Source organism: Mandrillus leucophaeus, unplaced genomic scaffold, assembly GCF_000951045.1.
Source record: "Mandrillus leucophaeus isolate KB7577 unplaced genomic scaffold, Mleu.le_1.0 Scaffold988, whole genome shotgun sequence".
NCBI lineage: Eukaryota > Metazoa > Chordata > Mammalia > Primates > Cercopithecidae > Mandrillus > Mandrillus leucophaeus.
This window is the reverse complement of record NW_012110785.1, coordinates 555,693-572,880: the sequence shown is the minus strand read 5'-3', so window position 1 is coordinate 572,880 and position 17,188 is coordinate 555,693. Positions and strand designations below refer to the sequence as shown.

The window sequence follows — 17,188 nt, the reverse complement described above, 5'->3', positions numbered from 1 at the left end:
CCTCACGGTAAAGACAGTAACTGAGCTTGCTTTGGCAAGAAAAGGTAGACAATTAGGTGAAAGAAGGTATGTCCAAAAGACAGTATTTCATATAAAAGCAAGAAAACTAAAGGTGAACAGGGTGACAATAGACCAATTAGACTAAAGGGTTTATTCAAATAGGTAAGAATCAGGAAGAAGTTGCAGAGGTAAGTTGGGGTCAATTGCTGAAGCCTTCAGTATTTCACTGGGGACCTTGACTTTGCTAGGCACTGGGCAGCTATCAAAAGTCATCATGTGAGACACACGCGAAGTTGTGTTTTAGAAAAACCATTTGTCCAAAAGAGTGTAGAATAAACTGGAAGGACAAGACTCTGTTAGCTAACATATGCAAATTATTTCAAGCAGTCCAAATGAGAGATGCAAGTTTTTAACTGACAGTCCAAATTAGAGATAGTCATAACACTAAAAAATAAATTTGAAAGCATTTCAAAGTGAGACGTAATGGCAACAGGACCTAGCAACTGAGCCTTACCACTGAGACCCTACCCCTAACTCCTATTTTATTTGCGAAAGAGTTTAATGAGATACAAACTTGATGAGGAGGCTAATGACAGCCTCGATCTTCACTCTAAACATCAGGAAAAAAGTTAAATTATGATATTCTTTCACCAAGATATGAGTTTTTTCTAGTTTCTACTACACTGGCTTCTACTATGCAGCATTAGGCAAAGGTACTTTCCCCTTTAAAGAAGTCAAAAATGAAAAAAACAGCTAAGTCATAAAGTCAATGACTTCTAGACTGTTACAAAAATATAGTGGGTTTAAAAAAAAAAAAGCTCTAATCATATTACAAAGAACAAAACAAAATAAATTATCTCTTCCCTAAAATGCCTTTGCAACTTAAACCAATCTCTCATCCAATCTAGTTATACCTTTCATAGCAGAGGAGCCATAACAACATGAAATCAAGGGCATGATAGAAACACAAAGACCTGTACAAAGCACAACCATTTCAGTTTCTTCAAAATACATACACATAAAATGAACATGCACTGTAACACACCTGTTTAAGAAAAAAATTCTCGAGAGGAAGGGAAATAGAGTTACCCTCTACTGAGAGCTTATTCTGGGCCAGGAGTTATTCAAAATATATTAATATATGCATATGTTAACATATGTTAACAGTATTACAGCTCTAAATGCTACCCACATGCTTTATGATGTGCTTTTGCAATTTACAAAGGGATGAATGGGGCAAACTAGTATCTAAAAAATTCTTATTTTGTTAAATAAGCCTGAATCTGAAAATTACAAGCATATATAATTAATGATCTAAATTCCCTGTGCATTTAATTCAGCTCATCAGCAAGCTTTTCACTTAGATAAAATGAAAGGGGAGGAGGAGAATAGGAAGAAATTGAAGTCAACTCTTCTGTTTATGATTAGAGTTAGTTCAACCTGAAAGTACCTAGATTTCTGAGAAAGTGAATTTTATCTCAAGTTCAACTATGCCAACACTGTTCATTTCTATATGAACAAAAGAGAAGATAGGGCTGCTTTTTTCTTCACTCAGGACAGAAGAATTTAAAGAAAATGATTTTGAATTTATATATATATATATATGAAAATTTTGCCTATAAAGTTGGAAAAGATTTTTTTAAAACATATGCCTCTCCCTGCTGCCAATGGTACAGAGACCATGGGAGCATGTTCAAACCCTGCAGTGGGCAAGGACACAGGTGCAACCTTCCTGGAGGATAACTTGACAGAACATGTGTATCAAAGTCTTAAAACACACACACCTTCTGACCCAGAAATGCCATTTCTAGTAATCCTCCCAAAGCAAATAGTCAGGGACATGGACAAGATGATCATTTCTGCATTATTTCCAGTCACAAAAAATACAAAATAATCTTAATACCAACAAGGGAATTGGTGAAATAAATTATCAAACATTACTATTAATGTGCTCTTACACAGAAATTCAAAAGTATTTTAAGGAAAAGGTTATGATCAAGAGGTCCCTACTACATAATAGGAAAATAAGATTCAAAACAGAAGGCGCAGTATACCAACTATGTATGCCTGAATACATTTTATGATCATACAATGCACTGAAAAGTTAATAGTAGTTATTTGTAGTGGTTTTTCAGAACCTTCAACATTTTTCTATAATGACTGTTCCTTTCAGAAGTAGAAGTTTATATTTTTAAGCTTCGTTACTTTAAAAAAAAAAACAAAAATAAGAATGAAAAGTCACATGCAATAAGATCTAGATTCTCCAACCTAGTGATTACAAATGCAACATCTGCCACCTTTTTACTTCTAGATTTACTGTTGATAAAGGAGTAAAAAAGGTAGGTTAGATGATCTAGCATAAAAAGTATGCCCAGATTATCTGAACTTTTCCCAAAATGCCTCACCTCCTGAAGTGAAAGAAGCGGCAAAACACAGGTGAGTCCTTCTGTTGCTCCTTATCCTTGCGGAGACTGTCCAAGCGACACTCTCGGCACTTAGGCAACTGTGCCACAATGTTCACACAAGAATCATCCTGTACGAAGGCCTCGCCACTCTGTTGCAGCTTTTTGAGTTTAGCTGGGTCTGTCAAAACCGACTTCCTGGAAGGGGCTAGGAAAACAAAAGATAAAGGAGACAGGACCTCAAATTTTTTAACACCACATTCATATATGACTGAATTCTATTCAAAAAGCCAATATTCCCTTAAAGAGAACTCCCTTCTCCATTCCTGGTTCAACTGTAATTTCCAAAAATGGCTCAACAGAAAACAACTCTCAGAATAACTGGAAAAGTTTTACTCTCTTTATAAAACAATTCTTATTTGCTGAATCCATTTGGCAACATAAAACTCGAAATTAAACAGCCAGACTCACAATTTAAAGTTAATGTGTACTTCTATTCACCACCCTACATTTTAGGATGTTTTCAAATCAGGTATTTAATTCAAACTCTGTTGAGGTTCACCTCCGTAAAGGTCTGACTTTGTGGACGTCCACTCTGTCATGTTCCAAATGCAAAAAAGACTGGTTTAAGGTGTGTTTTTAAAAGTGCAATGCAAAAACTAACCATTCTAAAAATAACAATAAACAAATCACTTTCCTACATAGCCCCTCGGTCTACGGGGTTACAGCATCTTCTAAATGCCTGTCACTTGACTCCTGACATGTCTTCCACTTCTGCTCATGTGGTCTATGCAGGATTAAGAGCACTGGCTACAGACAGGATTATAATTCTAAGTAAATGCAGATTGTATGTTTTAACTTGTAATCAGCCGGAGAACTTGAAATGTTAATATGGTTTCTAAAGAAAGGTAGAGATGTATTAGGAAAGAGCAATCACCGTGTCAGAGAACAAAGTAAGGAATCCATTTGTATGTCAAGAGCCTTAAGGAATATTTAATAGAAAACAGAAAAGACCTTTTCTTAGGGTCCAAGAGAGCTGAGAAGAAGGAAGTGGGTTTTTAGGCAAACAAACAAAAGTCAAAAACCAACAGCTTCTGGGGAACTAGTTGAGAGATGGGTGGGAGAGGTCAGTCTTGGAGAAAATGCGAAGATCCTAAACCAAAGGTGGTTTTAAATAAAGTAAACATCTTCAATAATTACCTTAGAGATGATCTAATCTTACCTCTCTTTTAAAGCAGGACTAGACCACATGTAAATTTCAACATGATGCTGTTAGTCCTTGATCCCTTAAACACTCTTATTCAGTTATAGTGAAAGAGAAGGTAAAGTAAGAAAGGAAAGAAAATAAAGAGATTAGTAGTTCAAGGATGTAATTTTAATTACTCAGATATTGAAAGACATCATCCTTTGAGTTGGGCCACGCTTCCACAGATCACAGGCAAAAAAAGTTATCTTACCTGTTCTATTCTGGCTCACACGAAGAAATATCTAGAAATAAGAAAGTTGAACTGTCTAAATCTAGCTCTTTACCGAGGAGAGCAACAGGAGCTACCATCAGTGATTCTCTGAATTCAAAGCCAAGTCAAGAGAAAAATGCAATGCCCACTTCTGAGGAGCCACATTATCTATCTGAACAGAAAAAAAGGCAGCTGTTTGACTCCAGTTTGTTTTTGTTTTCTAGACCCAAAGTGCAAGAAAGGAGCAGAAAAGTTTTCCAAGCCTTCTGTACCAACATGCATTACTAGTGGACACAGATTAGAAGTCACGGAAGGCTTCTGATCACACTCTCACACCTCAATCAAAAAAAAAGTCACAGTAGATAGCAGGATGTGCTAGTCCAGGATGTAAGTAGGTATTTCACTTCTTTTACAATCCATTAGATGGAGAATAGCTGCATAATATATTAAATGAGACAAAGCTGGACTCCATAACTCACTTGTGTATCTATCATGTGCTTACTGCACTAGAATCTTTACTGCTTCTTCACATATTAATTTGCTTCAAAAACTAGCTGAGTGTGAGAGCTGATGATTCAAAAAGAATAAATAGAACAAGGATATGGTTATGAATATGTACTTTGAGTGTTACATAATTTCTGAGAATAGGATAATCTTATGCAATTAATTTTATGCAAATTAACAGCTATATTAACTTAAACCTCAATGAAGAAGCTAGGTTAGAAGTATTGCTAGGCAAAGAAAGTTCTATTCTTCCAATGCTATACTAAAAAGATTCGCAAGTCAAATCCAGCCATCTTGCCCTCTAATTTTACAGAGGCCTGCAATTAAAAAGGCAGTGTAGATATATTCATTTTTACTGATCCAAATAAATAAGTTGTTTTCGTAGGTTGCTTTTATTCGTTTTGTTTTTTTGAGCCAAGCTCTCGCTCTGTCGCCCAGGCTAGAGTGCAGAGGTACAATCATAACTCACTGCAGCCTCCAACTCCTGGGGTCAAGCAACCCCCCTGCCTCAGCTTCCCCAGTAGCTAGGAATAACAGGTGTGTACCACCATGCCCGGTTGATTTTTTTAAAAATTTTTTGTGGAGATGGGGTCTCACTATGTTGCCCAGGCTGGTCTCAAACTCCTGGTCTGAAGCAATACTCCCACAGTTGCCTCCCAAAGTACTGGGATTACAGGTGTTAGCCACTACGCCCAGCCTAAAACATTAACAAAACCCATACCAATTTCCCACATAGCTAACAGTGATCAAAAGGCATCTTTAAATTCTAATAACTCTAAACCTTTTGACATGCTGAAACCATTCTGTTCTTCTAACTCTAGTAACAGAGCTTCTGATAACTACCACCATTGTAATGCATCCTCGAACTTCATGTAAGTAGCATCAAGTACAATGTACCATTTTTCCTATAAGAAGAGTAGTTTTAAATTGTGGGTGCAGCAGGACCTCCCCTTAAGCAAAGAGACTCTTCCTGGTATTTCAGCCCTATCCTTAACAACTTCAACCCAAGTCCCTTTTCCAGAAATGATACAATTCTGCATCTTTTCTAAAATTTTAAATCTCAGCTACCTGTCACAGATCACCTCTCCTACTCCAACCTGGATGTTACAGAAACTGACAAGCTGAAATAAAGTAATCACTAGATTACTTTAGATTTTGTTTCAAAATTTTCTTAACCTAAAAATTGGGAACCACCTAATAGGAACCAGTTAAATCATATGGTAAATGAATATAACAGAATCCTTGCTTTAAAATACTAATAGATATCTACACTAATTCACAGGGTAAAACTGTTGGCATGAACCCATTTGTGTATACATGAAACTAGGTACACCAAAATATTAACAGTAATCGTTTCTGAGATTTGGGGATTATACCTTCAACTTCTCTGACTGTATAAACTATTTCTACAAAGTCATTTTCACACAGTTTCTCATAGGACAAGAAACAGATATATATATATCTCTACCATTTCTTACCTTCTACCAATAAAGATATTGAGAAACACTCACCATTCTGGATTTTATTGTTGCTTCTTGTACAACAGCTTTCATTATCTACTTTTACTGAAGATTCCTTTAAATTCTGTGATTGGCAAGCTAAAGCTGAAGATTCTACCTTTTTTCCCGAACAGTTATTTGGGCTATCACTATTGACACCTGCTTTCACTTCTGGTGCATTAGAAACATCCGATGGGGAAGGTGCATGTTCTAGGTGCTTCTGCCGTACAGGAGGATTGGCAATTTCCAATTCTGCCCTAGAAGAAGCCTTTGTAGGTAAGCACTCCTTAGGAAGGCCAGTCAATGGTTGTGGAACAGACTCCAATCTGTTTTCCTGATCAGTGTTTGTCTTAGGCTGAGTACAGCTGCCTTTTGGCTCACTTAGAATTTTCAAGTCTCCAGTTCCAATCTGAGAGGACTTTGAGAGCAACCCTGCTTTGCAGACATCTGGTTTTGTTCTCAGAGCTTCAGACTTTGTATTTAGACAGGAAGAAATTTCCTCTGGCAAACTCTGTTTATGACATCTGAAAAAGATAATATAGAAAGCTAGCATCCAGGCCTCCTTTTCTCTCTCCATTATCTTCCCAAAACAAACTGTTTGGTTCCCTAAGGTAATGAGCATGAAAGAAAAAAGAAAATTTCTTGTATGTTACAAAATTTAGGATAGGTTTCTGTGAGCTGGAGTTAAAAGTCATCAGTCAACAGTTCTGCAAAAATATCATAACCAGTCAGAAAAATACAACCCTAAATTCTGTCTGCATGTTCTCAGAAATCTTTAACTTCTTACATTAGCTCTACTTCTCACAGCACAACGAACCTTAGCTTTCTCTCAAAACAAAATATTGTATGAACCAAAGAATACACTCAGCAGATGAGCTCTGTGGTTTATAAATATCAAAACTAGAACTCTGTGTAGGGGCAATTCTGAAAGTTTCTTTTTTTTTTTCTTGTTAATTTCAGAGACACCTCTGCTAACTTTTCTCTATAATGAAGATTACGTTTGAATTTCAAAGATAAAACTAGCATTCTTACTACTTGCCAAGAGTCAAAAATTGAACCTCTGGTGAAAGTCAATGTGTCAAGACAAAAATTCTAAAATATGTATGTATATAAGAAATGTTAGAAATCCCTTCAAAGATATTCACACAAAATCTAATTAAAAACGAACAATGGGCAAGGTACAATGGCTCACACCTGTAATTCCAGGATTCTGGGAGGCCAAGATGAGAGAACTGCTTGAGACCAGGAGTTCATGACCAGACTGGGCAAAACAGCAAGTCCCCCAACTCCACAAAAAAATTAAAAATTGGCCTGGTGTGGTGGCACACACCTGTAGTCTCAGCTAGTTGGGAGGCTGAGGCAAGAGGATCAATTGAGCCCAACAGTTCAAAGCTGCAGTAAGCTTTGACTGTACCACTGCAACTGCACTCCTGCCTGGGCAACAGAGCAAGATCCTGTCTCTAAAAAAAGAACCTCAAAAAACAAAAAATCTAACAAACTGGCAGCAGCACAAAACCCTTTTCTGCTATGAACATGTAACCAGCCCTAACAGGGAATAATTTCATTCTTGTTTGTTCAGTGATCAGGACACATAGCAAATAGAATAGCTGATTACTTGGTTATTCAAAGAACAATTTGGTATTTTCCCTGTACATCTTACTAGGGACAGCCTTGAAGAACTTTTGTTTCTTAGAAATTCATCCTAGAGTTCTTTCTCAAGAAAAATGCAGTGTCTTTTTTTTCTATTATACCTTTTTGTTCCTGCCTCTACCAAAGGATTTCATCTCGGAAAAGAATTTTTCATTTAAACACTCAGATGAAAAATCTTTCCTTGGATATCACTGAACTTCCTAAAGTTCCCTCCCTTTCTATTTTGAAGACTGCTCCTCCTCCTGTCTGACTGCCACATGGCCATCCTCCAAGCTCTATCCCAGGCTGCCTGTTTTTTCCCAGTGAACCAGTGTGCTCAGCCACTCTCCCACCTTCCAAACCTACTTTTCTATACCACAGTCTCTCTGACCTCTATCTTAAGTCTGTATCAACTGCTTGCCTATATAGGCCACCACCACTTCCCAAAAGAGACCCTTCCCTTAAAACTACTTGCACTGTCAACCTTGTAACTACTTTACATTTCTACTTAAACTTTACATTTCATATTCATTTTCTTCCTCTACAAGTTAGTAACAGTACCACCTACAGCTATTGCTTCCTCATCTCTATTCTTCTTAGAACCCTCTCTACTGCCATATTTCTCAACTATACTTGGGTCAGCTCATGTAAAGGCTGAGGAGAATCTCTCACTGTAATCACGTCTCACTGCTTCTTCACATGTACGACCTTCCATGTACGACCAATCTGTTCCCTTTTCCTTCAGAGAAGACACTTGTTTTACAAATGTCTATACTATTTCAATTGATCCTTCTCACTGTATCAAGATAGTCTCTTTTCTCATGCCCCCTTTCACTTCTACACCATTTTCCATGTTGCTGTGTGCCTTCTATACTTTTTCACCTCCAAAAGCATTTATCTATCTTTTCTCGGAAACCCTAACGAAAAATCTCCCTGGACAACCGGGGATAAAAACAACGAGCCATGACTAAAATAATTTTTTATTATTGTAATTAAACATCTTTAACAAATCACTACTCACCCTTGAGGAATTTTTGCTCCAAGGTTAGGTGGAGAGTTGGCAGCCTGAGGAGTACTTTGCTGTCTTGGGTCCTTACTAGGTGGAGTTGCTGCAGTACAGCCAAGCAGTATCTCCTTAAAAACTGTTGTAGGTACAGACTGTACAGGACACATACTGGGAGAGGCCTAGAAGATACCAAACCAACAGATATTAAAAGGAAGTCCCTAGTTAAGAAATAATAAAATGCTACCAAATTTAAGATCATTTGCTTAATACTGAACAAGCATAATACCACTGCCAAATAAAAAGAAAGAAGAAAGTGAAACAAGTGATAAACTAAAATTAAGGGCTTTAAGACTGTAAATAAATCACTCCAACTTTTCACAAAACTTATGTCTTCCTACAAAGGATCACAAGCTTATGTTTTTCAGATCTCTGAACTATTGTGCCAGGAAAACAGTCAGGTGGCAATTACTTTAATAATACAACGCAGAGGTGAACTTTTAAGTGACAATTTTAAACAGTGGCAGTTTCACATGCATTCACTTTGGCATGACTTGAGTGCCCACCACGCACTTACTGCGTAGTTTGGCAGGAGACCAGACCACATAGGACTCTTGTGTTAGGCAGTGATGCCTATCTGGTATCCAGATAAGCCTTTGCAATGCAATAAAAGTTGAGGACAGTTCTTGCTCTTATGTGGCTCATCAAGTCACAAAAGTCATCCCAAGCTGCAAAAAATATCAAGTTATGACAGGCCTGTGGACAAAGCTGGGACACCTGTCCCCGTTCCCTTTTCAGGTAATTTTATCTTCACAAAAATATAAGTATTGAATCCACTTCTAAACAGTTTATACCATTCACAAAAATAAACTTCCCACCATGAAAAAAGAGACTAGATAAATTCAAGACAACGAGTCTATGGCTGAACCAGGGGAAATCAATTCACCCATCTCACCAGGCTCCTCACATGTGCTTAAATTTTTAAGTCATATACCTTTCTCAATCATCTTGCCTTACCACCAAATCTAAACTTGAAGAATCTCCAAAGTTTCTTCATCTTCTAGTTACTAACTTCTAAAGTTTGATTACAGCTTCCATTAATAGATTTTTTGTTTTGTGTTTTGTTTTTGAGACAGTCTCGCTATTATCACCCAGGCTAGAGTGCAGTGGCGCCATCTCGGTTCATTACAACCTCTGCCTCCCGGGTTCCAGCAATTCTCACGGCTCAGCCTCCCGAGTAGCTGGGATTGCAGGCATGCACCACCATGCTCGGCTAATTTTTCATATTTTTAGTAGAGACAGGATTTTGCTATGTTAAGGCTGGTGTCTAACTCTTGGCCTCAAGTGATCCGCCTGCCTTGGCCTCCTAAAGTGCTGAGATTACAGGCATGAGCCACTGCGCCTGGCCAGCAGGTTTTTAAAACCTGACAATTTTGAATATATTTACATGTACTCTACTCATGAATGTTTTTCTCAGAAATTTACTATGACAGCCTTGAAAAGACTGGCTAGCACATACTAAACAGATATATCTGAAAAATAAGAATTAATCACATGCCAAGTTTTGGCATAGTTTCAACTATTTTTAGGCACAAAATTATCTGATCATATATTATACTATTTCAGTCAACTCAATTTTGGTTAAATAGAACCTTAATGTTCTCCAGAAGGTGTTATGGTTGGTTTGGGGTGTTTTTTGAGTTTCCTAATCCTTTAAATGAGGAAATTAGTTTATTCCTAAAGTCCCTTTTGCTTATAATAGCTTACAATTCCCTGTTAATCTGAAGTTAGTCTCCCAAAGTTTAATGCCAAACCATTTTGAAATGCTTATTCAGGGCTCAATTTTACCAATTATCTTTCCTCATATAGGTCACCATCCTTATTTTGAATTATGTTTAGAGTTGATACACTAATAACTTTCCTTACTCTCCCAAGAGCAACATACTTAAGAAATTTGGATTATAAACCTAAGCATAAATTTTTACTCTGTATAAAATCAAGCCGCTCAAGTAAAAAAAAACCCTCCATCGCTCTAATTTCCCATATGTAATCAATAAACCAATAAATCTTGCCTCTATTTGCAAAGTATGTATTGAATCTACCCATTTCTTTCCATGTCACTACTACTACCATCTTTCCCCTAAGCTACACGTCTCCTAACCAACCTTCCTTCCATTCGTGTTGAATCCTCTGCATACTACCCAAGATCTCTCCTACCACAAAGCAATCTCTATAAAACATAAATCAAATAAGATCATGGCAGTCCACTGCCTACAAGAATCCCATGTGGTCCAGTCTCCTACCCACTCCTGCTCCTCCTCCCCCCATCTTTTTCACTGCCCCCCTTGCTCCCAGTACTCCAACTACACTTGCTTCCTTTCTCATCTCCTAGTGTTCTAAGCCCTTTCTTGCCTGGGCCTGTGTGCTTGTTATCTCTCCGGCTACATTGTTTTCAGTGGCTGGTTGGTTCTCTCTCTTCACCCTCAAGTCTGTTAAAATGTCACCCTCTCAGAATTTCTGATTACTCTTTCTAAAGTAGCATCCCAAAAGCTGTCCCTTACTCTTTATCATTTTTCTGTTTATACCTTTCATAGCCCTTATCACGCCATGAAAGTACCTTTCACTTATTTATTGTCAGTCTCCTCACAATGGGACGCACACTCTTTATGGGCAGAGGCCCTGCTCTTATACCCACTGTTATACCTCATAAAACCAAACATACAGTGGATGCTCAATAAATAAGACTGGTGGAATGAACATACGAATGAGTGAATGCTGTTGGCACATAACATTCCTAAATAGCTATAAATCAATAAGTCTTATGAGTTACTTCAAGTGATAGGAAGTGATGATCACCACTGTAGATCAGTCTAGCAAATACTAACTTGTTGGAAGGACGGATGGAGGAACAGAGGGAAGGAGGGAAGAAAGGAGAAATCTGCTATTTATACAAAGGTAATTCAGCACACCAAGGAGAAGATTTGGAGAGCAGTGGCAACAGCACAGTGATGAAGACTACTGGATTTTGGCGTTAGCCTTTGGTTTGAAATTCAGTCTCTAACACTTCCTAGCACTTTCTTCCTATAAAGTATACTTTACAGGGCTGTGCTTTACCATAGTGCCTGGTGCTAAAACAAATTTTAGAGATGAGCTGTCTTAAAGCAGAAAAACATTGCGAAAACTTTCTCAATTCCGTCACCGTGTGTTAGAATTAGCATAACTTAGCGTGCTTTTCCTTTAAGAAACTCAAGTATTTCCTTCTACAACTTTCCTAAGGTGTAGCTCAACAGGAACAGGACTCCAATTCCCAAACCTATGTTCACAAGTGCACCACTGCACTGGCCTCTGACTCAACAAAGGGTCAAAGTTTCTTCTTACCTGAAGAGTTTTCCCTGAAGGTCTTCTATACCAGTCATGGCAATAGTTCCTCCCTGCCAGCAGACGGAGATAATATAATTGAGTGTATGATAGAATTCTAAAAAGGACACTGCTGGCTCACACTCCTCAGCAGACTCTTTCCCAACTAACCAGGCAACATCGTAACTCTGAGGAATAGTCTGCTAGGCAGAGAAGACCTTCAAGGAGCCAGATATCACTGGCAAACAGGTTTAGCTTAACCAAAAGTATTCATCAAGACAGTCAAGAGTCTTGCCTACCTAATCCCAAATGCCTGTCTTCCAAAGACCACCCTAAAAGTGCCTATCCAACACATCTGGGAAGTGCAAACGCAGTGAGAATCGTGCTGAGTGTGTTACTGTACTCACCTTTCACTCATACATTTTCAAATACTTTCCTTCCCCACTGCTCCCTTTATCTCTCCAGCCCTCTTGAAATCTAGGCCAGGCCAGTATATCCAAAACTTGTCTGATTACAAGAATCACCCAGAATGAAAGATATTTGCCGATATGGAATAATAGTTATAATACATTGCAAAGGAATCAAGGAGGCTACAAGACTATGGCTTTTAGTTTTAAAAAACTAACAAAAAAATCAGGTCTCTGTGATACATATAGGGGGAAAAAGAGATAGGAGATAAGTATTTCAAAATGTAAACAGAGAGTCTCTGAGAAGTATAAGTGATGATTCTATTCTTTACTATACTTTTTTAGGTTAACCAAAAATTTTAAAATGAGATGAGCTTAATAATCAAAAAAATATTTTCAAACACTTCTAAAACCCAGGTAAAAATCCACCACCTTCAACTCCCTTTAGAATGACATGACTAGCATAGAGCTCAAGAGCTGCAACGTACATTTTTAAAACACTTTATTTAGTTTATCATTTTAGATGCAGAAGTTAAGAAACTTATCTCCAGGCTAAAGTGCAGGCTTATTTTTTTTAATAGCTTCTAATGTGCCCATCAATCAGCTCAATAGCACATATAATATGGGCAACATGCTGAGAAAGATAAAAAAGTAATGCTCCCTACCTTTTAAGAATTTGAGTCAAGGAGACAGGATCACATCATATATGTCTATAAACCCACATTTTACAAGTACCTCCTTGAAGGTTAGAAATTTACTTGCTCAAACGCCTTTCCTATTGCTGACACACTCAACACTCTGAAGGCACCTTCCCCCACAGGAGGTTCCCACTGACCTCAGTTCTGCTTGCACCCCAGACTGATTGCTCCACCATCCAACAGGATATGCCATTCCTATTCCTGACCCCTTTTCCTCAGCACACCTCAGCTCTCCTTTTCATCATACTCCAATTTACACTGACACATTCCCCATGACAGGTAACACACAACCAACTTCTCCAAACTGATATTTACTAACTCTAGACTACTAATAATTTCTCTAATGTTAAAACCTGACATAAAGAAATTATTGTTCTATCCTGTTTATCTCTCAGCTTCTAATACTATGGATTACTCGACAATATTGTCTCTGAGCTTGACATCCTCTGTGTAGTCCTGGCCACATTACTTACCCAGAGCCTTACTATCTGTTCCCTTCTAGACCAGGGACCCCTATTCCTCACCAGCTCAGCCCCTTTCTACACTGGGAGACTATATAGTATCATAAATAATTGCCTGACCATGTCACTTGGGATTCCTAAGCTAGAACTGTCATGTTCTTTGAGGCAGACATTCCATTTGTTCTACCTACTTCATTAGCTAGGTTCCTGTGCTTCCTCAGTCCTAACACCTAGTCTTCCACCAAATTCAACTAATGCTGTCTCCTAAATAGCTCTCCACCCCCTTAGCTACCGCCTCACCTCAAGCCTATTTATGATGTGCAACACAGCTAACCTAATCAGTGCCCTCATTTCTATTCTCATATCCTTCTCTCATCCATCATCTACAAAGCTTAAGTCAATCTCCTGAACTTAAAACCCCTGAACACCCCAGACACCCCTTCTTCATCTGCAGCATAAAACCCAAACTTCCTATCTCTGACCCTGCTTCTCTTTTTCCATGCCTCTTGTGCCCCAGCCACAATGAAACATTTGCCCTTCACCAAACAAGACATGTCCTCTCTGTCTCACGGGTTCTGCCCAGGCTGCTTCTTGAGGCACCTGCAGAGCTCCTGCCCAGAGCACTCCCCCTGCACTTGTGGGAGCCCTTTGGAAGTCTGTCTCCTTCACTATCCTATGGACTCTGAGACAGGAACTCCAGATACCTTTCAATCTCCAGGACCAAGTATCCACTACACAGTGAGTACTTAATACAGTAACTGGTTTCTTGGATGGATGTACTTGAAATTACCTTGTAAACTTTAAGGCAAAAATGAAAGGTAGTAAGACTAATTTCCATAATTACTTCTTCATTCTTTCCTAAACAACCTGAGCCTCCACTCAAGAAGTCAAAGCCTATACCCTTTCAAAGGAGGGCAGAGGCTTCAGACACTGGTTTACAAAGCTTTTGGTGAAGTATCAAAGTTCCTGTTGCCTGTATACAGGCAAAGATTCAAGAAAGCCAATTAACCATCCTAGCTACATAGACTCAAGTGTTTGTGTGGCACAGTGCTAGCTTTGGTTCCAGTCGATGCTGTAGTCCAGTCTGCCCTTAATCAAAAAACCTAGATTCATTCATTGGCTTCCTGGCCCACTCCCCATGCCATTTCTCCTGGCCTTGGTCAGTTTTTAAATTTTAAACTCCAGGCTGGGGCAGAGCATTATAAAGGAGTTTTCAATAATTATAACACATGAAACTATCCATGTGACAAGTGCATTTGGATTCCGAAGGTGCAAAAAAGTTATCTGTACTGTAATAGGTCCTAATGATTTAATTCACCTAAAAAAGAAATAGTCTTGGTCCAAATGGTAACTATTTCAGAACAGAATTAAATCTGGTACCTGAACCCATGGTAGCATTCACAAAAGCCTATACTTTTCTGGGCAGAAATTAGTAACGGCAAACCAATCACTTCCCTTGAAATACATTTGTTTACCCAATCACAAACGACCAATTAAAATTCCTTATTATTCAGAAGGTGAGGGTCCTATTTCAACACCCAAACTACTCAGAATTCTAAGGCTCCTTCCCTCTTTTCATGCCAGGCACTGACACACACAACTCAATTTACCTTTAAGAACACTTCCACACGGTGAAATTGTCAAATCTATTGAGAATCTCCAGCAAATACCAAAAAATGAAACTTTTTTAAATAAAATAGTGAACCATAAACTTATATTATCTCCATCTGCTTCAGTGTAGAAATTATGGCCAAGATCTGGAACTAGCAAAGAAGAGCAGACAGCAATATAACACTAAAAAAATTGGCCATGCAGCCAGGGGCAGTAGCTCACTCATGACTGTAATCTCAGCACTTTGGGAAGCTGAGGCGGGAGGATTGCTTGAGCCCAGGAATTCAAGATCAGTCTGATCAACATACCAAGACCCTGTCTCTACAAAAAACACAAAAATTAGCCAGACGTCGTGCATGGCACATGCCTGCAGTTCCAGCTACTCTGGAGGCAGGAGTTCAAGGCTGCAGTAAGCTCTGACTGCACCACTGCACTCTAGCCTGGGTGACAGAGTGAGATCCTATCTCTGAAACAAAAATAATTAAATAAATGATTAAAAAAATATAAACTAGCCATGCAATGTTAGAGTTAAGGAAAGCTTTACACAAGTGACATAAGTAAAGGTTACCTCAGAGCAAGATTTTGCTTGTTTGGAAACCAGGGTTCCATTATTCTCAGAAGACTTGCGTTTTACAGCTCCAATTCTTGCAGAATTACCTAAAATATTTAAAAATAGGTTAAGCTGGCTTCCCTGTTTCTCTTAATATGAGAAGAAAGGAGGAAAGGGGAAAGGAGAAGAAAGATTTTAATAACGTATCTTACCACACGTCACAAGGTTATCGTGTACAACTTCAACATGAATCAGTGATGGATCAACAATTTTCAGTGCTGGAATCTTAAAAATAAATGAAACAAAGATACAGAAAAATAAAAACGCTCAAGAACATACTGAAAATCAGTTTCAAATAATAAAGGTATTTAGTGCCTAGAAAATCATACATGCTTTGTATAGTTATCACACTTTGTCGAGTTATCTTACAAGGAGTTATTGTTGTCTTTACCTCCTCACAGTTGACTTGAAGAGTTTTTGATGCTGGGTTTCCACTTACAACGGTTGCTGAAAACCACTGAGTAGATGGGTCCAAGCTATAAATTTTTACTTCTGAACCAACTAAGTTTTTGTCCCCTTAAAAAAAAAAAAAAAAAAACTTAGAACCATTTGCATTATCTCCCAACAGCAACATCATCCAGGACAATCTTTTCCTAAGTCTTTTTTTTTTAAAATGCAAAAGTAAACATTAAAAGAATCACTACAAACATAAGATGACTGACATTTCAGAAAAGCTAAGAGAAAATTTAAACTTTTTATTTTGTATCAGACTGAAGTCGTATCAGACAATTCATCAAGACCTCACTCACTGTCCTGTGTAGTTTTAGAGGAATCAAATTCAGGAACCCCAATAGAAATACTATGTCTGATAATCTAAAAATCACAGAAAAAAATGTATGATTGTAGAAACTCAGTAACATAAATGGGAAAGTAAGGAGTATCAAATTAATGCCTTATCCATTTTATATGGCTGATACTCCAAACATATCAAATTCCACATCAAAATATAGCTGAGCTTTAAAAATATCTACTTTATTTATTTTTTTTTTTTTTTTTTTTGAGACAGGGTCTTGCTCTGTCACCCAGGCTGGAACGTAGCAGTGTAATCAGGGATCACTGCAGCCTTGACCTCCTGGGCTCAAGTGATCCTCCTGCCTCAGCCTCCTGAGTAGCTGGGATTACAGGCATGTGCCACCACACTGGGATAATTTTTTTAAAAATGTTTTGTAGAGATCGGCATCTCCCTGTGTTGCCCAAGCTGGTCTTGAACTCCTATCCTAGGCTCAAGCAATCCTCCCACCTTGGACGTCCCAAAGTGCTGGGATTACAGGTTTGCGCCACTGTGCCTGGCCCTACTTTACTGTTACTTTCATATAATCCCCAAACTTTCCAAATTTCAGAGGTTTTAGCAACACACACATTTTTTGAATTTCAAATTTTAAAACTCTTAAAAATTTATTTGAGCAAAAAAGAAAGAAATGGCTGGGCATCATGGCTCACACTTGGCAGGCAGATCACTTAAGGCCAGGAGTTTGAGACTAGTCTGGCCAACATGGTGAAATCTTGTCTCTACTAAAATACAAAAACTAGCCAGGTGTGGTGATACATGC

The 17,188-nt window shown here is 38.3% G+C and overlaps 1 protein-coding gene across 2 annotated transcripts in view; it reads right to left on the bottom strand.

Annotated features, from left to right (window-relative positions):
* Nucleotides 1-17,188, bottom strand: part of KDM3A (lysine (K)-specific demethylase 3A) — a 61,306-nt gene that overhangs the window by 20,911 nt on the left and 23,207 nt on the right. For both annotated transcript variants that reach the window (XM_011971130.1, XM_011971131.1), the window contains exons 6-11: nt 16,030-16,154; nt 15,791-15,863; nt 15,597-15,685; nt 8,513-8,676; nt 5,875-6,386; nt 2,406-2,610 (exon numbers count right to left, since the gene is read on the bottom strand). In XM_011971130.1, coding sequence (XP_011826520.1) covers nt 2,406-2,610; nt 5,875-6,386; nt 8,513-8,676; nt 15,597-15,685; nt 15,791-15,863; nt 16,030-16,154 — 1,168 coding nt within the window. The remainder of the gene's footprint in view (nt 1-2,405; nt 2,611-5,874; nt 6,387-8,512; nt 8,677-15,596; nt 15,686-15,790; nt 15,864-16,029; nt 16,155-17,188) is intronic.